We start from the raw sequence: 20,701 nt of genomic DNA on the forward strand, positions 1-20,701 counted from the left end.
AAAGTAGCTCTCCTAAGAGCAGTTGCTTTCTTACAGCAATTTGTATACATGTATGACACATTATTCTGACCTGCAAAGAAGGTTATTTATTTATTTTGGATATATTCTCTCAAACTGAGAAGAAAGACTCATTCATTTGAACCTCTTCCCCGCTCTCCATGAATCAAAATTTGTTTTAATTTGTGAAGGAAAAGTGAAAGTGGTATGAACAAAGAAGAGCTTGTGATTTAACCACTCAGAATGCCTGGGTTCAAGTTCCATATCTGTCTCAAAGTTAATATGTAACCTTTTAAAAGCCAGTTGATCTCATTGGTCCTCAGTCTGCTTATCTATAAAATCGATATGATAATACCTACTATGTATAAAAAATGTACGTGCTTATCTATTTGGATGATGATACTGCTTAACCAAGGTAAACTTTAATACCCTACTTGTTACTAAACACCTTTCTTAAAATAGAATGTCATTTTCGTGCTTGCTTTGGTGACAGAACATCCAACATCCATTGCCCTCTTTGCAGATAAATTGATTTATTCCATATACAATGCAATAGCAATTTCATTGGCAGGAAATGTGATTATGTTATATGGACAAAATAAATCACACCATAATTATACGTCCACACAAAGTACAAACTATACAACTAAATATGGGAGGTCGCTTCTCAGCTTCTTTTAACATGTATTTGCTATTTTGTCAGCTAACTCTTGAGAGGAGATGAAAAGTACCAGACACGATAGATGAAAGATGAAAAATATGGAGGAGATGAAGAAAGAAACCCTTAAAATTGAGAAAGTTGCTCTCCTTAATAGTTTCCTGAAAACTGAGAAAAGGTCCTTGTTATTCAGCATTAGCACCAGAATCATCCTGACCACTTCACTGAGCAAAAAGTTGCCCCCAGATAATGAGTATCACACAATGCATTTAAGTATATATCCTACCAGTAGCTATGGGGCACCTACGACATCAATGTGCCACACACTGCCGACCTTAGCATTCCACGGAGAACTCAGGTCAAGCAAGTGGATACACATTGCATTGTTGTTGTTGTTTTCTCAGCTCCACTACGCAAAGGTGGATGAACAGCATGCCTGAATTCTATTTGGTCCCCATTCTGTTTTGCCCTCTGTCTCCTCTGGGACTCTATGAAGAAGTACGGACAGAGGGAAGTTAGGGGAGCCTGAAGTCTTTCCACCTCATACGATTGATACTTATCAGCTATAAGGGCAGCAACCTTCAAGCCCAGGCATCTCCATGGTCAGGCCTCTGAGATCAGGAAAAACAGAGGAAAAGCCAACACAATTGTCTGCAAGTAGCAGTGTTTTGGCCTTGGATCAAAATACCAGAGATATTTTAATTAGTAGGGACATGATAAATAAAATAGGAAGTGAGATAAGAGGTCATTGCCTGAGAAAACAAGGCTTTTCTTCTCATTTTTACAACTCTCTGAATGACCCACAAAAGAAAGTGCATGCAAATAATATTTTAAGTTCCAGGATGTGCTTTTGCTTTTCCAAGAAGGATTGCCCACAGATAGATCCAAGAGGGAGGTCATTAAATTGAACGGAAGATATTTTGAATAGGCAGCTTCGCCCCATGTAAAGACATTGTAAGCCTTTCTTTGTGTTCTAGAAATTTTTAGGTAAATAGTCAGATTCAGTTAAGCTCTGTAACTTCAAGAGATGGCGCTTCTAAGGAGACAGGCGGGAGGGACTGCAGACGCGGGATTCCTAGGTCTGTTAACAGGCCTGTGGGAGGGCAGAGAGAACCGGGCTACTGTACTTCCCTCAGCAGCGTAACCTACGTGTCATAGCCAGTTTCACCGTGCGGCTTTAGAGTTGGGAGAGGGACAAACGGTTGTCTGAAACAGAACTTGGGAAAGGGGCAACTCATTTAGTATGAAAGAATTAAGGGTTTAGATGCAAAGACTACCACCAAAAATTTTTTTCAAATAAACTTAAGGTTTGAAGACTGACAAGAGGAGACATGGTAAAAGTTGCTGTAGCTAATCCCACAGTTGGTTAAGAGCAGAGGTCATGGAGCCAGACAGCCTTGGTATTGGGTGCTGGCCCTGCCACTCAGCCACTGGGCAATCCTGGGCAAGCTACTTGCCCTCTCTGTGCCTCAGTTGTTTCATGTGCCTTGTGAAAGGTTATAGTACTATTCACCTTATGTTGGCTTCTGAAAGTATTCAATAAATTAATATATGCAAAGTTCCTCCAAAAGGCCTTAAATAGGCTTTAAAAGTGCTCAACATTTAACTATTACTGTAACTCAGACCTGCCCCAAGGAATAACCAATATTTACTTAACACTTACTATGTGCTAGAATTTATGCAAAGTAATTTACGTGAATTATACTCACTCAACTACACCCTGTGACATAGGTACTATTATTAGATCAATTTTACCAATAATGAAAGTGAGGTAGAGAGAAGTTAAGGAACTTGCCCAAGGTCACACAGCAAGGAAGTGACGCGTTGAGATTCATACCCAGGCAGTCTGGCTCTAGGTACAACACACTTCATTTCTGTGTGGTACTCATTTACACTTGACATAGGAAATACTGGACATAAACAATGCATTTGCTTTCAGGTCTGTTTTTTTCAGTGGGTTTAGGCTTCTCAACAACAGGGGCCATGGTGAATTCATTGCCACCTCCCAGTACCTAGCAGTGCATATTCTATTAGATAACTGGCTGAGCAGCTGCCTGTCCTTTATTAACGGCAGGTGCTTAGCTCCATGACTTGTGCCTGTATTCTAAAATCCCATGACAGAACTCATTGCCATCTCTCATGGAGCAGTCCTCCTGTCACTGCTCTGGTCCCAAGCCCCCTCACTGTGCCTCTCTGCCCCCAGTAAAAGGACAGTCACTAGTCTCCCTGTTCATTCAGCCTCCCACCTTCCTTCTAGCACTTCCACTTTAGAGTGAGTATAAGGAGGATCACATAGGACTTTACTGAAAACAATAGCAGAGGAGAGAAGAGTAATGAAAAGCAGAGACAGGCCAGGAATAGGTTCCGTGCACCCATGAATGAGAAAAGGGTATCTTTTGTCTCTCCAGCTCTGCAGCCTGCCTCATCAGCTCTCTTTTCTGGTTTTCTAGTCTCAGAAGTCTCCAAAGTAGGGAAAACACAGCCTGGCATTTGAAAAAGGCAGGCCATTGGGAAGCCAGAAAAAATATTATAACTGTCATTTCTAAAATAATAAGAAAGTTAATAACAACTTCTGATAAGCCCTGACCCTGGAGCCTTCACTCCATCAGTATATCAAAGGGCCGTGCATTATTTATCTCCTGAAGAAAGAGGAAACGCTCCACAGAGCCAATGGAATTGAAGGTGCTGCCTTCGCGGGATTGTCCTCTTCCAGCATACTGTGATATGTCGCAGCTTAGGTGCATTTGGGAAAGTGGATTCAAGGATGATTTTATCTAGAATTAACTAAATTAACCTTCACAGTCTGAACAAGTGTCTTTTAAAAAAATACTAAATAATCAGCACATATGAACAAGAAAAGGGCAATTCTGAGATTCCCCTTCCTGGTAAATGTCACATACTAGAAGTGAAAACAAAGATTAGCTAAGAATTTTATAAAATTTTGAAAACAAAATTTTCAGCCAGAAAATTTCAAAAATATCAAAATGTCTACTTAAAATTCGGATTTCCATTCACTATCGTTAACAATGAATTCTGTTCTAAGTGAATACTGTACCTTGAGATATTAGATAATCAACATAATTCATGTTCCTAAACTTAAAAATAGAGAACTATAAACCATTATGCAACTGGATAATTTAGGAAATAGGTATGTTATATAATTTGCCACTAATTATCCAAGACTTGTCTATTATCTTAACATATTTGGGTCATGTTAAATATGGGTGGACATCAACATTTTTAGGAATCTAGAACAACCTGTACTTTTGTAATTTACATATTAATATTCTTAAACTGCCTTGTGTCTTCTTATATTTGCTTGCCAACAAATGTTCAAACTCTCAAGAGTTATGTTTCTTCTTGCCTGCCAATAGATTGGTTTTGGCAGCTTTACCTACCTAATAGTTGATTATTTGAAAGCATATTGCACTCCTTCACACATAAAGCATCCCTCCAATGATGCCTCTGGGAGACGAGCTGAGGAAGGGTCATGGCGGGGCCTCACTCCAGTTCTCCTCTAGCCCCTCCGTTTTCATCTAGATTACATATTAAGCTTCTGCCTAATAATTTGCTTGGAAATAGGGTTCCATTGCTAAGAAATATTTAATATTCATCAGTTCATTTGTTCAACAATATTAAACCTTCACTATATTAGTAGAGTTTTAAAGTTATAAAATATTCAATTCATTCAATAAATTATTCATTTATTCAATAAATTTTAAACTACTGCTTATTATAACTCTCTTCTTATTATTTAAAAACTGAGTAAAATTGGAAAATAAAGAAAAGACTGGTGATATTAGTAATAAAAATACAAGTCTCACCTCTTCTATCTGTGTAATTGAGATGAGGTGGATGCAAGCTAAAGGATACAGCAATCCTTTAGCTGCGATAAATACTCATTAGACTTTACTCTAGTCAATTGTATATTAACAGTGAAGACAAGAATACTGTTAAAACGTTTTACAGGGGTTAGCCCCATGGCCGAGTGGTTAAGTTCACACACTCTGCTTCGGCGGCCCAGTGTTTCACAGGTTTAGATCCTGGGCGCAGACATGGCACCACTCACCAGGCCGTGCTGAGGCAGCATCTCACATGCCACAACTAGAAGGATCCACAATTAAAAATACACAACTATGTACCCGGGGGCTTTGGCGAGAAAAAAGAAAAATAAACTCTTTAAAAAATAAAAATAAATAAATAAAGATATAAAAAAAATTTTTAAATAGGTTTTACAAAATCTTGGGACTGCCTTTAATAAAAGTTTAGAAATGAAATGTAATTTGGGATTTTAAAGTATTAATCTGTTCGCTGGAACTGGAAACCCTCCAATAATCTTTAGAGTCTGGTATTATAATTCAACTCATTCAGTTTCCATAAACAAAATAGAGCGTATCTATGAAGTATACACCTTCTTAATGAGTTAAACTACATATGTAACTAAATGTTAAAATACACCATCTTCCAAATTATCATCAGTCATTCCACAGAAATGTGCATTAAGTTTACCTGTTTGATGCCAGTGAATTTGGTGGCTTACGTCTATATATTACTAATGATTCAAGATATTCACATTTCACTTGTATTTCATTAATACTTTAGCCACTGATTTACTTTAGACACAGCTTGGTGTTTGATCTAATTTGCACACTCTTTCAACAGTACAACACAAACTTAGGAAATACATGCCAATGTAGACCTATATAGTCACGTGGTATATGTAAGCAAGTAACATTTATTACATTTACTTTATTCTATATTCTCCAATACTCACTGCCAGAAGAAAAGATCTGCATATACCCAAATACATTATTGATAAAATTATTAGCTACTAGAGGGTTATATCTGGCTTTATATGCTCTACATCACTTGCTCTGTTAAATATTACCTTTTCATTTGTTTGAAGGAAGAAATCAGATCATTGGGATAGGCAACTAAGACCATATAAGCTTGAAAACTTCTCACTTCTATTTTTCTCCGTAAGAATTAGAGAGGAGTGTTTAGGTACAGAGCATCCAAACATAAAGAAAAGACAATTCATGGAGCACTTCCTTCTTTAGAAAGCTCTTTGATAGGGGAGGGGGCACATCTTTTGTACACTTTGTAAAGAGATTTAAACACTAAGAGGCCCTCCCTTCCTCAGACCACGGGGCCAGAACCGAAGGGGTTTGGAACCTCCCAACTTCACAGTGAAGGATAATCTTGTATTGCAACAAAAGGCGAGGATGACTCAGAATGTAATTAGGGTTGTGCGTCTAAGCAAACGACACAATATAGCTTGTGGTATTAAAAAAAAGAAAAGAAAAGAAGAAGAAGAGGCCCAGGAAAAGGCTGCTAGTGTTTCCACACACAGACAAGGCCATGGCAAAATGAAAACAAAATCCTCTTAATTAGCAAATTATAGCATAGAGGCTGATAAACCTCTGTATTTTGTAGCTGAGCCACCCACTTGTTGCTCCTCCCCTCTCATCATCTACACAAGTGGGAACACTAGTAAATGTTTATCTAAAACAAACGGTAGAGGGAGGAAAGGTTTCTAAATACACTGAATGTAAGAGACAGAGCTGAAGTCCCATTTCTATGAAAATAGAATGCCTCCGATATTTTGTCAACATTATTGTTAATGCCACAACCAACAGGATGAAATGGACACATAAAGCAGAAGACCCTAGAATCCAGACTTGTTTCTGCAGAGGCTGCTGATCTGTACTGTTATTCAGGTGCCTTTTCTTTTTAACACGTATCTGCTTTTGGAATATTTCTCTGTTCACATGATGGTGGGCAGAGGAAAGAAAAGACATGAAATTTCCCTGCCTCTACTCCTCTAAAATGTCACCTCACAGCATGTCTCGATACCAAGCCAAGAAATGACTTAGTCAGGCTCTCTGCCAACTGGCATGGACCTGAAGACTACTTGACCTCCTGGAGGGTGATCTTTTTCCCACACAACAAACCTTAAAATTTACTTTGCAATGGTCTCAATATTATTACTATATTCCTCTTGTAATATAGGACAAAGGTCAACAAACTTTTTCTGTAAAAAGCTGGATATTAAATTTTAGGCTCTTGGGCCATTTGGTCTCTGTTGCAACTCCTCAACCCTGCCTCTGTAAGAAGAAAGCAGCCATAGACAATACATAAGCAAATGGGTATGGCTCTGTTCCAATAAAACTTTATTTAAAAAAGCATAGACACGGGGCTGGCCCTGTGGCCGAGTGGTTAGGTTCGCGCGCTCCGCTGCAGGTGGCCCAGTGTTTCGTTGGTTCGAATCCTGGGTGCGGACATGGCACTGCTCGTCAGACCACGCTGAGGCAGCGTCCCACATGCCACAACTAGAAGAACCCACAACGAAGAATATACAACTATGTACCGGGGGGCTTTGGGGAGAAAAAGGAAAAAAAATAAATAAAATCTTTAAAAAAGCATAGACAATATATTAAGGAATGAGTGTGGTTGTAATACAATAAAACTATTTAAAAACACAGGTGGCTGGCAAGATTTAGGCCAAGGGCCATAGTTTGCTGATCCTTGATATAGAAGATGGAAACTCGCAAGATTAATTAAAATTTTTCCTATTACATAGTTAGCAGGGTAATGTATGGAATATCGGTGAGTATCATTGTCATACATTTATTTAATTATAATTCAAATCTACCCATTGAATTCATTCATTTCTCTATTCGTTAAAAAAAAATTATTCTTCCCAACTGTGTTCCAGGCACCGTGCTGGAAAAGCAGATCTTTTATCAAAAATAATAAATAAAAACCGGTGAACAAGACAAGTACAGTCTTTACCTCATAGAGCGTAGGGTCTGGGAGAATATATTCTGCAAATATTTACTGACGTCCTGCTGTGTGTCAAGTACTCTTCTAGGAGTGAGGTATACGCAGGGAGCAAGTTAGACAAGGAACTCTTGTGGCGTTTACATTTTTAGTAGAGGGAGATAGAATAAATAAAGTGACAAGCAATATGCAATACAAGGTCACACAGTGATAAATTACATGAAGAAATAATAAAGTATAACACACTTAGGAGAGTGGGGTAAGGAGGTAGGTAATGCTGCTCAGAGAAGACTTGCTGAGAAGACTGCTGAGCAAAGACATGAAAGAAGAGAAAGAGCCATCCATGCCAAGTTCTGGGGGAAGAATTCTCCAAGTTAAGTAAACAGCATGTAAAGTCTCTGAGACAGGAAGGAGTTGGTCTGTTGGAGAAATAATAAGGCAGCTAATGTCTTTGAGTGTCTGGAATGAGGGAAAGGTGGTAAGTGACGAAACCAGAGAGGAGTGTTGGGGCAAATCATATGCGCCTCTTGGTAAGAAACTTGGATTTTATGCTTACAGAATGTAAAATTGGGGGAGGTTTTCATGGAAGAGAATGACACATTCTTATTCATTTTTAAACTACATTGAACCAGTAATTATATACGAGGTGAATGCTACTAATAAGAAATGGCACAGTCAAGGGTAAGAAAGGGCTGAAGTCACCCATAGCAAAGGACCTACTTGCCATGGTCCTGAAACCTGAGATCCATCGGTGGAGACAGTTTGGGGAAGAGGCTTGCTCCTTCCCACAGAAAAATCCAAAAGGTTCTAATAGCTCCAACTGCCCAGTTTCTGGAGCCCAGAAAGGTTTCTAAAATATAACAAGCAAACAATAAAAGCTACCTATTTGTCGAAAAGTTAATACAGGTGTATTAACTAAAGGTCTCCTACTTGGGCTGAAAATCAGGGGTTATTCTTCAAATGAAGTTGATGGGGACATTTCTACAACTGCATTTAAAAGACAATTATTCCTATTAATCTTTCTTGGCAACTGCCATTTTTTTCCTATCTATGCATAAATCATATATGTGTGTTTTCTTCTAGTGTCAAATTTTTAAAAACATATTTAACAACTGTCTGCTCATTTCACATGTCAGGAAGTTCCCCCACATGTGCAAATAAAACATAGTGCATCCTCTCTGGCTTAGTATTGCACAGTTACCAGCCACCAAAATAACGCACAGATGAGAAGACAGTTCTAGCTACTTAGCTTTACAGGTGCACACATTATATGTAAATATATGCCATTATTGTATGCATAAATGGTTGCCTACTGGTCTGGAAGTACAAAATTCTTTTTCCTTCCAAAGGAAGATCTAGCTGACCCTCATATAACCCAACACTAAGGATTTAAACAAACTTTAACATCTGAAAGCAGTTACAAGGTCCCTTAACTTGCATTATTTTATACCTAGCACCACACACTTGAGCACTTGACATTTTTTATTTTTATATTATGATGATAGAGATATTGTTCAAACACTTGATAAACATCTTTGGAGACATAAAGATGGATAAAGAGACACTCCAGGGACCCTTAGTCCAAGTAGAAAAACAGGCCTCAAAACAAATAATGAAAATGACAACAATCACACAATATGGACGTGCAGTGCTAACATGATACATGCAATGTACTAAGATAACATTAGAGAACCCAGCCTGGGAGGGGAATTGGAGTGTGGGTACATTTCCCGGAGAAACTGTCAACAAAGTTGACTCTTACAGAATAATGAAGAGGACAAAAGAGAGTGACTATATAAGTTTTTGAGATCCTAGATCATTGGCTAAATACAATTTGGATAATTAATAACCACCTACTCTAGACACAATATCGTTTTAATTAATACTAGGGCAAAAATAATTGTGGGATGTACCTGAAGGGGAACAGAATATGTCATCCCAAAATATGGCTTTTTAGCCTAAGGATTATTTTAGGCTGATTAATTTTAAGAAGCAGTAGACATAAGAAAAGCTCTGCTCAGAAATAGAAGTTTACTTTTGTAAGAGAAATTTATATTTTAAGGGAAATCTCCATTTCTAAGGGTGTCTCCCTCTCTGTACCAGAAGAGGAGGATGACTAAATCTGTAGAAACTCTATCAATGGAGAAGCCATGGTCTTAAATCTGTATAGCAACCACACCCTTGTTTACTGTGTTTTGCCTGAACACCTGGCTCCCACCTCACCCCTGCAATATCTTCTTTGTCTTTAACCAGAGAGGGTATTTCAGGTAATGACTTGGGCCATTTTGGGGAGTTACTCAGTTTTCCTGGGTATCTTCCAAGTATACAGGAGATATACATGTTATTAAACTTCTGACTGTTCTTCTGTTAATCTGTCTTTTATTAAAGAGGGGTGTCAACCATGAACCTGGAAGGGTAGAGGGAAAATTATTTTTCCTCCTCCACATAGTCCTTGCCTAAATGACAACATACAATCTATTTAGAGAGGTACAGTGCATATCCAAAACCAGATGTTAATAGTACATAGTAAAGTGTGGATTGCAATGCATAGACAATGCATCCATTTGTTCATTCAACAAATATTTATTGTCTATCTGCTATGGACCATCTACTAGTCTAGGCCCAGGGGATACAGCAGTGGACAAACATACAAGGTCACTGGCATCATGGAAGTCACGTTCTAGTGGCTAGTAATATGGATTAATATGTGTATATATGGGTTTAAAAGATTATCATCATCATCAATGTGTTTCAGGTAATAGTATTCTAAATCCTAACTCTCTGAAGCAAAGAATACAATATACAAGTAAAGGATGTTGTTAGTCAAAAAATGCTGTCAATAGAAAAATTGAGCCAAGAAATCTAGCAAAACCTTTTCATTTATTAAAATATTCTGGATGACAATTCACAACTACGTTTTCCACTAATAATCATCAATTTATCAATTTTATCTAGTATGAAATATTTATAGTAGATAGACTCTTGTTTTCTGCTACACGGTATGTTTTTAACTCAATTTATTTATACTTTCAACCAAAAAAAGAGACATCATTTGGCAAAGCCAAAACAGACTTTCTAAACATTTCCCCCAATTCTAAAACATATATTTTAAATCTAAATATTTTAAATATACATATTTATGAACTTTTGGAATATGGGAGAGAGAAAACAATAATTCAAGAAGCACAGGATGTGGAGTAGACCTTAAACATTAGACATTTCTCTGTCATAGAAAGGTGGGAAGGAATGGTCAGAAAGAGGAAAAAGCACAAAGGTCATTTGTACTTATTGTTACTATCCCAAGATCTGGTCATTCTCAGGTATTGGGTATGGCTTGCTAATAATGCGGAAAAGAGCTATATGATAGAAGAGAGTCAAATCCAGACATATAGCCCAGGTGTTTCACCCAATAAAATTGTGATTTTGAGCGTATTATTTATATTGCTCTTCCCCATCTGACAAGTGAGGATAATGCTATGCACCTACCTCATGCTGGTGTTAATAGACAAGTTTTCGTGGAAAGTTGATCTCCTTAAATTAAATCCATCACATCAAGAGACGAGTGCCATAACAGTTTCAGCACTTATGGTGACAAACACAGCCTTCGCCCCTTGCTTACCTTGCTTCTCATCTTGTTCAGTTCCAAGACCAGAAAAGTTGAGGAATGAGATTCGAGAGTATAAATCTCCTAAGTGACTTTCAGTGACAGCCAGTGTCTTATAAAGAATATTTTAAAAATCCAATTTACCAAACTTTAAGGAAGGTAACAGATTAACATAAATTACCATCTAGCTGCATCTAGCATTGGTAATAGACATTCTGCATCAGAAACTTTCCTGATAGTGATGCCATGAGCTGCATAATAATCACCGTGTTTTGATTAACTATTTTGTTGAATAAATGGATGAATTAATTGCACTTACACTGAAAGCCTTAGTTTCTGCAGTGCATTGCTTCTTATCCTACACTAGTTGGAATCCAAATAGAAGTAGTACAAATTGCAGTGTTAAGCATCCCAAACGGTTACAGTAAAAGATTTCCATTTGAATTATCAAAATAAATACATGAAATTTAGAACTTGAAGTGAAGAAAAACTCTAATTAAGGGAAACATGAGAACCTTTAGCAAGTTCTTTGCTGAATGCATTTATTTGGTTTCTTGATCCTCCGACCAATCGCATTAACAATGACAAAAGATATGCAAATTTAAAGAGACAATAGTCAAGCCAAACTGCTCTGACTCATACCAACTGGGACATTTTCAGCATATATTCAGCTGGATTCGTGCTAGCAAGGGTCAATGTAATCAAAAGATATTTTCATAGCTATGTCTGGCTATAATCTGAAAACTATGCCATAACCATTGACCAAGAACAATGCAAACAAAAATCAAATTCATTTCACACAATAATTAACATATGAAACATGCGCATGATTTAAGCCCAGTAGAATCATGTGTTTACCCTGTCACAGCTGAATAATTGCATAGCAACAAAAAATATGCATTACTATGCTTGAATCACCATTTTGGTTGTATGTTTCAAGCAAACAAAATATTACATTTTTGGTAGAATAGCTCATTCAGGACAGTTTGGGATGAAATTTTCCTCCCCAAACCCCTCAAAACATCCAGTCTAATTTATAACGATTGAATTCCCATTAAAAACTATATGGACAGTATATTGAGAATAGTAACAAGCTATTCAACCAAATTCATTTGTTTACCATGGAAATAAGTTTTGCCAAAGAAAAAACAGATGTCCTATTATACACTGCTGCTGTAATCGGTGCCTGAAATTTAAGCTACAATTATCAAAAGACTGCAGAATTCTGTTTGCTTTCTGTTCTTCTGCCCATCTATTGATTTTTTTCACCTATTGTAGCCTACAATAGAATGATTAACTACAATTCAGGTTTGGAAACCAAAACTACTGAGTTTAGTTAACTTGTCAAATAAAATAACAGTGATCTTAGTTCAGTCCCTAGTGGACAAAAGTAGAATAACCGTTGCTTGGCATGATTCAGCTGGCGGTGATCTGAGTGAGTGTGACCACACAGGAATAAAGGAGAGCGTTTGTCTCTTCCCATCTTCTACCTCCTTAAAGGGTTTGCTCTATTCACAGACCAACTTAAAGAAGATTGGACTGGTTCTGTTCCTACCTATATGCACCCGGTGAATTTTTAGCAAAGATCCTGGGGGAGAAACTTTTCACAAATAGAGACATTGTCGCCTTTCTAGTGACACAGTTGAATACACTTGTTATCTGCTGCTTACCTGTTACACAAAGAAACGGAGAGCAAAGAGAGAATGAACCGGGGAAAATACACTTGTTCATATTTTAAAAGGCATATTTTCAACAAAAACTTTCAAGTGGTTTATAGAGATATAACTGAAGAAAATGTTCAATTTGATTTCTAGAAACTGAGATGAAATGCATACTCAACAGTAACATCCATCCGAATACTTAGACTCCCACATGGCACTGTCTGTAAAAACAATGTCCTGAGAAAACAGGTACTTCAGGAATATAGCAAAGCCTATGTGTGGTGTTCAGCCCAAATCTGCAGGTGCACGTACGTCTTCGGGACAGCCACCACTGGCTCCCTTTCTCCTTTCATAGTGGGCAAACAACCTCTTCCTGGTGAGTTCACATTAAAATTTATCTTCTTGATCTTTTTCTCAAGGATAGAAGAAACATTTGACAGAAATCAATCCTCTATTTTACTACTTGCTGAAATTTTTTCCTTTACCTGCCTATATAATTTCTCCAACCAAATATCAAACTTTACATTTACTCTCATTTCATGTTAACCTGACAAGAGGTTGAAAACAAAAATATTTGGCGATGATTTCCTATCCTATCTGCACAAAATTTACTGGTGTAAAATCTATTTGATCCTAAATTAGCATGGTCATTATTATTTTCTTTTTTCACCAACTTGCTCAAGACATACATGCTTTCTTTAAAAACAAAAGAAAAAAGGTTTTGACAGACAACTTAAGCTAAATTTTAAATAAGAGAAAACCAGAAATGTCATAAATTGTGCCATTGCTAGACACACAAATGGGGTGCCACCATACCTTCATAGGCTTTCAGAAGCCTAAAAACCTCGGCTCACTCCAGGGAAGTCACAAGGAGAGAGCCAGCAGTCTTGCATTTGCAAACACTGCCCCTCTGGAGCCAAAGGTAAACACACAAATGCCCCCCTAAGGAACTCTAAGTTAGCTGCAGTGCAAGAACGGAAAAGGCTCCGTGCAACTAGAAACTGAAAGCAATCACTTACTTTTTGCAGCCACTGAGTATAATTTTCCATCACATGCTCCAGATGTTGAAGTTTCTGGGAAGAGAAATCCGGTTCCACGTGTGGAGCATCTCTCTGCAGAGCGTTTGTGTTGTACTGGTCTGTCGTACTCTCACGACAGTTCCCGTCGTGTTCTGGAAGAATGAAAGTGTAGGCACATTGCCCGTGTTGAATCCGGTTATATCTTCTCCCACCGTTTTCTGGACTTCGGCGCTGGTTGCTGCACCCTAAGTGAGTCAGAATGGCAGCGAGGAAAGCAAAGGAAAGGAAAACTGTCATTGTACTGCGAGCGCTCTCTCTCCGTGCCTCTCGCAAAACTTGCTCCTTTCTTCTGACCTTTAAACTAGTTCTTTATTTCAGGTAAAATTGCTTGTTTGTTTAACTTTTTCCCCCTCAGAGAAAGCTTTTGAAGAAGAATCACAGAAAACTAGCCATTTGTTAGCTTTGTTCTAAAATGTTATTTTTTATTTCACTGTAATGATAGTTTCCTTAGTTAAAACTTGAGATATTTATTGCATAGTAGCTGAGATTTATTGTTTCCTCTCTGTGTAACCGTTCAGCGTGGAGCCTGCCTGAGTCAGCTGCGTGTACATATTCTAGACCCTTTCCTCTACCCTATCTGCTGCAGATCTGCTATTTTCTCCCGGACCTCAGTGAGTTTTATTAAGGTTGCACATCCAAGCCAAGCTGGAAGCAGGCAGCCTTTCACAAGATGACTTGACAGGAATGCATGAGTGTGCCCCTATGCTAAGGATTGCTGATGGCTTGGAGCGGCAGGATCGTCTTACAAATTGGCTAGATGCGCATGACCTCAATCATGTATGGCCCTCCCGCCCCTTCCGCAGACAATTGCTTCGAGCCTGTAGCAGATTCACTGCGAATCAATAAATAGAGCAGTCCACCTTAATACACTTTTGCTGTGTATGCTGACCTACTAAAATCTAGCAAACTAGCAGTATGTTTTTAAAGCGACTAATTGGGAAACCCTAAGAAGAAAAGTGGCATAGTGTCCCGTGAAATTATTTTTGATAGGGAATGATAATTCTGTACAATTATTGATTTTTTTAAAAAAATTATTCTTGACTCTGGAGAAAAATATATTAAAAAATATTTTTAGAGATGGTATTCTGTCATTGTATTCACTTATACTTCAGGAGTTGGAGAAAATTATCAGGGAGGGTCAAATTTGCAAAAAAATTGCGTAACTTGTCACTCAAAGGAATATGTCATTTGCATATTAAGTAAAATAATCTGAGTGCTTTCAGAGATAAGGATTTTACATAAAACTAGTTCCCCAATTAGAATGCAGCCTGGTGTGCTCTGTGTATACAAACTGAGCAACTTCCTTACAAAAACAGTGTGGTTACAACTTAAGACAGTGACCTGAGAATTATTAATTCCTGTGATACATCCTAATCATATACTTCACAAGGACCTCTTTGGTGTGGCTATGGCTATCTTTAGTACTGGGATGGAAGTTCCACATAAGTTCTCCTGTGGCTGCATAGAAAAAAATATCTGAGAACAAACATACATCAGGTGTATCAATGGGCCAGCAAAGAGCTGTATGAGGGAAATCCCTGTGCTTCTATTAAGTGAGAAACAAACATTATCAGAGTAATTTCCCAGATGTAGGGTGTAAACATTTGAACAAAGGGATCAGTAAAACATCAAGAATAGATGATAATTATAGAATTAAGGTTAGGGCACTGAGATCTTTCCTAAGTGTGTGCAGAAAACTCGAATTATGAGCAGGGGCTTTCATCAAGAACTGGGAGGGATTCTCAGAAATGGAGCTTCCCCACTGCAGTCATGGTGTGAAAACAGAAGCCACAGATGTTGACTTTCCTGTCCTGGAATGGGGGGCGGGGCAGTGGGTGACAGGCAGTAGAGGTTAGAGACTGGTGTGTAGGGAGAAATTAGAGGAGAGGGCAAAACAAATTCCAGAAAGAATGTGATTTACTTAGGGGGAAAATTGTGCAGAGATGTATCAGTCCTTTCCACATCAAATAACAAATTTCTGATCTGACAGAGGCGGAAGGAAGTAATACCTAACACAGCGATAAAGTCTTTGAACCATCTTGGCAGTCTCCTCTTAATGTTGCGTGTCTCCCTGTTGGCTGATATGTCACTCATGTGCAATAATAGTAATGACATTTATTAAGAGCTTACTATTTTCCAGACCTGTGCTAAGCACTCCTTACACTTGATCTCATTTAATTATCCCAACAAACCTAAGACAAGGATATTATGTTTAACTCCATTTTATTGATAGGAAAACTGAGTCACAGAAAGCCTAACTGGTCACAACTCACGTAGCTACCAAGTGATGGTGCCACAACGTGAACTCTGGTCAACTGATTCCAAGCCTGTGCTTCTAACCTCCAAACCAGCCAAAAGGCTTCTAAACAGCCTCCAGCTGCACTGATTCACGGTCCTACAGGTTAAGTAATGGTACGTAGAAGAAAAAGAACTGATTAAAAGCCAGTTTATACCACCAAAATGATTTAATCATTTCTCTGTACCCAAAAACCAACCAAACAAGCAAAAATGACAGGTAACCAATGCAATCAAGTTTTTAAGGGCCCACAAGGACAAAGTGGACTAGCAAAGCACAGATTGCCTAGAACTTTCCAACACTGCTTGCTTTGAAAATTATCACTGGAAAGAAGAGAGTCCAAAACCAACTCCTTTACTGTTTCATTAAGAACTAAATACAGCCGAAAGTCGGCGGGAGATACACGAGTGAGTAGTGAAGTCTCTGCTAAAGCGCTCCTGTGTTTTTGACAGCCAAGATACTAAAAATCTGTTCCTCGGTGTGTGTGTCTCTATATGTGTGTGTTCCTCTGTGTGTCTCTACTCGTGCTCGTTCATGTAAACGTTTACAATCTGAACAAATGAAAAGAAAGAATGCACAATTCCCTGAGGGAAAAGCGGACAACTGAGAAAGGGAAGCCTGCAATGCAGGTAAAAAGGGGGAAAGGGACAGAGAGACCGCGAGAGAAAGAGAGATTGATTTACCTCTTTGCCAGAAAAACAAAGAAACAAAAAACCATGACAATGGACGTATTAATTCCAATCTGGAAAAATTGTCTCAAGATCAATTTTAAGTAATGGGAAAACAAAGAGATGTGCAGAAGGCACTCCTGTGTTTTGGGACTCCAGCTGAGGAGACACTGGGAGCATCTGAGGACCCTAATGACGTGCTAAAGACCATATGCTTCCAGAGACCCAAACCCAACCAACAGTAATGCTGTAGACTGTCGGTGCTGGTTATTCAGCAATGGTGCAGCTTAGGAGACTTTAGAATTAAGAAGTATTATGAAGAACAGACCATATTTAAAAAAAAAAAAATCCCTACCACACCACCAAAAGAGGTAAAAAAAAAAAAAGTTCTAATGAACTAAATAGTACTATTCAACTGAATACTGAGATAGCTTGATCTTGAAAGCTTTGTATCTTTGTATTTTATTTGCATTATCAGAGTCCTGGAATAGGGAGGTGTATGCTTTAAAATTCTGACCTCCTACCTACAATAGTCCTAGTAGATTTTAGGCTTATCCAGAAATTTCTAATGGGAGAAGAAACACCATTTGTATGGGAATTTGATGGCCCTAAATCTGTCCTAAGAACCAGTCTTTGTTACTTCTTTTGTGAGCTTTCCTACTTTCCCTAAGCCCAATAAGTGGCTCTTTCTAGTGTATTTCAATAGCCTTCTCTTCATATCTCTATAACAGCACTTCTCACAATGCTTTCTAATTATTTCTTTTTGGTTTATCTCCCCCTTCTAGTTGTGAGCTCATAAAATGATCTCCTCTCTTTCATCTTTGATTCCCCAGCACTTACTATGCATTTTGGTGAAGGAATGAAGGAACAAATAAATGACTGAATGAGCTAATTAATTACTTAGTATCTGACTACCACATGACTGGCCAGATCTGTTGCATTTTTGGGGTGAGTTTACCTAGACTCGGGATGAAGCTCAACTTTATTCTATAAAGAATCAGACACAGGAACACGGTACAATAACAAAGCATAATGTTTTCGAAGCCTTCACAAATTAATTTCTCATTTAATATTTATGGCACCCCCATAATTATGTATTATTATCCCTATTTTGCAGATGAGAACATTAAAACACATAGAAGTTAATTGCCCAAGATCCATGCTCTCTTATGTGGCAGAGAAGGAATTTGATCCTTAATCCATCTAACTCTGGAGCCCTCATTCATATCCCACTGAGCTTAATGCCTCCAACAATACCTCTGTATTAGGAAACAGGGAGAAAACTTTTCTTAAATTTAGGGGACAGGAACAACATAGCATATATAACTAAGATTGATCTCCCCCTCCTCCTACCCATGGCCTTTATGGATTCATGTTATGATCTTCCAAAATAGAGCTAATATTAAGCTAGGATGCACCAGTATGGTTGTCCCATCTCCTAAAGAACGTCCAATTTGATTGTTCACATTAAACTTTGGGTCCATTCTGAATGGTTAGTCCGGTGCCATATCACCTGTTGTATATCTTCATTAGCACCCATGCTGTAAAATAAAATTAGACAATATAAAATCAAATAGAGTTTATTTCTAAAAGACATGATATATTCCATATTCTAAGGGCACCATATTCTATGGCTCTGCTCTGGCACTTTTAGGGTTCAAGAATATCAGAAGGGCTAGAGCAGTGGCAGCTACGTCTAAAAGGAGGGCACTTGGCTGTAATCCCTGGAGGCAGAGCTAAGACCCCTTCACTCAACTATGTAGCCATCAAAAATATCCACAACAGATGAAAATACCACAGGGGGTAAAACAGAAAAACAAGAAGACAGAGGATATCACCTGGTGACTGACAGCACTTCGTGAGTACACGTGAAATATCCATTGGGAACTCCCAAACCAATTGGGAAGATTTTGCAAAGAGGTGAAGACACTGCAGGGGGTTGGGGGTGAGGAAGACACTGCAATGGATAGAGATATATAGCTAGGTAAGGAAAATTAAAATTATTAGATATTCTGCCTTCTGATGAGAGAAAATCCTGGTAATTGGTAGATGGTGTCCTCCTTGCTAAGTCAGGTTTTTTTTTCCCCTGAGGAAGATTAGCTCTGAGCTGACATCTGCCAATCCTCTTCTTTTTCCTGAGGAAGACTGGCCCTGAGCTAACATCTGTGCCCATCTTCTTCTACTTTATATGTGGGACACCTACCACAGCATAGTTTGCTGTGGCTTGCCAAGCAGTGCCATGTCCATACTCGGGATCTGAACCTGTGAACCCCAGGCCCCTGAAGCAGAACGTGTGCACCTAACCACTGTGCCACTGGGCCGGCCCCATAAGTCAGTTTTTAATTGTAGCTATGCAAGTCATTTTTTAATTGTAGCTATGTAAGTTAGAAAGAGCAGAGATAGAATTAATTTGTTCTACTTAAGAAAAAGAGAAGGGGCTCAAGGAAGGATCTGGAGGTGGCGGACTGAAGCTAGAGAGGCTCAGAGAAGAGTCAAAAGAGAGAAGAAACTTGTGGCTGTGTGGCTATGAGAAACTTGGGAAGATACATTGAGTACAGAGGTTTGGAATGAAATGGTGTTTCCTGTGAGATAAAATCCTTCTTATCTTTTTCAGCAGAATATATGCTTTGGGGCAAGTGATTTCTTTAGGGTGAATGAGAAGAATCGTTGGTCTTTGCTCCATATATGGGAACAGCTAAAATGTAGGTTACTTAGCCTGTTAATGTGAACACTAATAAAGTGATTAATTTCACGTTGGTCTTTCACACTAGATTCGAGCCTCCCTGGGGCCGGGACTGTGTCTGTCTTTTAATCTCTCTATCCCTTTTTCCTGGCACATAGGAGGCAATTGATAAATATTTGTTATTTGTGATCCAGCTGACTGTCCAACTCACTCATTCACTTTAATTCTCGACAGTGAGATCTGAGGACATAGAATCATCACTCTCCCTTGTGGGTTTTTATATGCTGATCTTGCCTAGGCCCCGAGATCTTAGTTCCTGGAAAACCACATAAGAGAGTCAGAGTCTACAGATTCCAAAGCAAAGCCCAGAAGTGGCAGTGGAACTGTACCTAACGCTCCCAGCCACCCATGGACAGTGCCATGGTTGAAGAACCATTCAAGAAACATTGCAGAAATACCTTCCAGTGTGTGGTTACTTGTTACCACAACAGAGATAACTTCTAAAAGCACCCAAGTTAGAAAAGAAAACAAACAGCTGGAGACTGCACCAAGTAGAAATACAGATGCCAACATTCCCCTCATACCAGAATAGAGAAAGATTGCCATTGGAGACCCAGGGAGATGAGATTTTACTACCGGAAAAAGCATATAAACCACTTTGCATTTACTGTCTCCTTCTTTCTTCTCTTTTTCCCTACAGAAATCTTGATTCTTAGAAGAGTGAAAAATGCAAAGGTCTCTTTGTCTCAACTTTTGCAACTTCAGAAAGAACATGTATTTTACATGTTCGCAGAAACTCAAAAAGAACATATATTTGAAAGGAGTGGCTGGAATCACCATTTGGTGAATCACGTACCCAGTGGCACTTGGATGGTGGCTAATCCGTGTAACCAAAGCTGATAAATTGCCCTCCATTGAGAAGTGACTCAAGATACAGGACTTTCTGTGATTTTGTGTTTGTGATTAGAGAGTTGTAACAGCCTCTGCTCATTGGAGGAGAAAAAAAAGGAACATTCACAAATATTGCAAACTCAGATGAAAATATAGAAATAAGATCCCTGAATTTTTCTGAAATCTATCATTTTTGCTCTTTAGTCTTATTTTCTCTTTTTTTTTTTTCAAGGAAGATTAGCCTTGAGCTAACATCTGCCAATCCTCCTCTTTTCTTTCGCTGAGGAAGACTGGCCCTGAGCTAACGTCGGTGCCCATCTTCCTCTACTTTATACGTGGACGCCTACCACAGCATGGCTTGCCAAGCAGTGCCATGTCCGC

The 20,701-nt window shown here is 38.6% G+C and overlaps 1 protein-coding gene and 1 long non-coding RNA gene across 7 annotated transcripts in view; one reads left to right on the forward strand and one right to left on the reverse strand.

Moving 5' to 3' along the window:
- Positions 1-14,557, reverse strand: part of ANGPT1 (angiopoietin 1) — a 241,066-nt gene extending 226,509 nt beyond the window's left edge. For 2 of the 6 annotated variants that reach the window (XM_005613250.4, XM_001494946.7), the window contains exon 1: positions 13,723-14,557. In XM_005613250.4, coding sequence (XP_005613307.1) covers positions 13,723-14,019 — 297 coding nt within the window. In that variant the 5' untranslated portion in view covers positions 14,020-14,557. Of the gene's footprint in view, positions 1-11,057; positions 11,541-13,519; positions 13,601-13,722 lie in introns of those variants that run through there. The other 4 variants (XM_023648861.2, XM_070221700.1, XM_070221699.1 and 1 more) reach the window with 4 other exon arrangements.
- Positions 14,558-18,470: 3,913 nt separating this feature from the next.
- Positions 18,471-20,260, forward strand: LOC138915423 (uncharacterized). The gene is made up of 3 exons (XR_011421347.1): positions 18,471-18,604; positions 19,361-19,448; positions 20,130-20,260. It is a non-coding gene; the product is annotated as an uncharacterized lncRNA (long non-coding RNA).
- The last annotated feature ends 441 nt before the right edge of the window (positions 20,261-20,701 follow it).

Source organism: Equus caballus, chromosome 9 (assembly GCF_041296265.1).
Source record: "Equus caballus isolate H_3958 breed thoroughbred chromosome 9, TB-T2T, whole genome shotgun sequence".
NCBI classification, from domain to species: domain Eukaryota; kingdom Metazoa; phylum Chordata; class Mammalia; order Perissodactyla; family Equidae; genus Equus; species Equus caballus.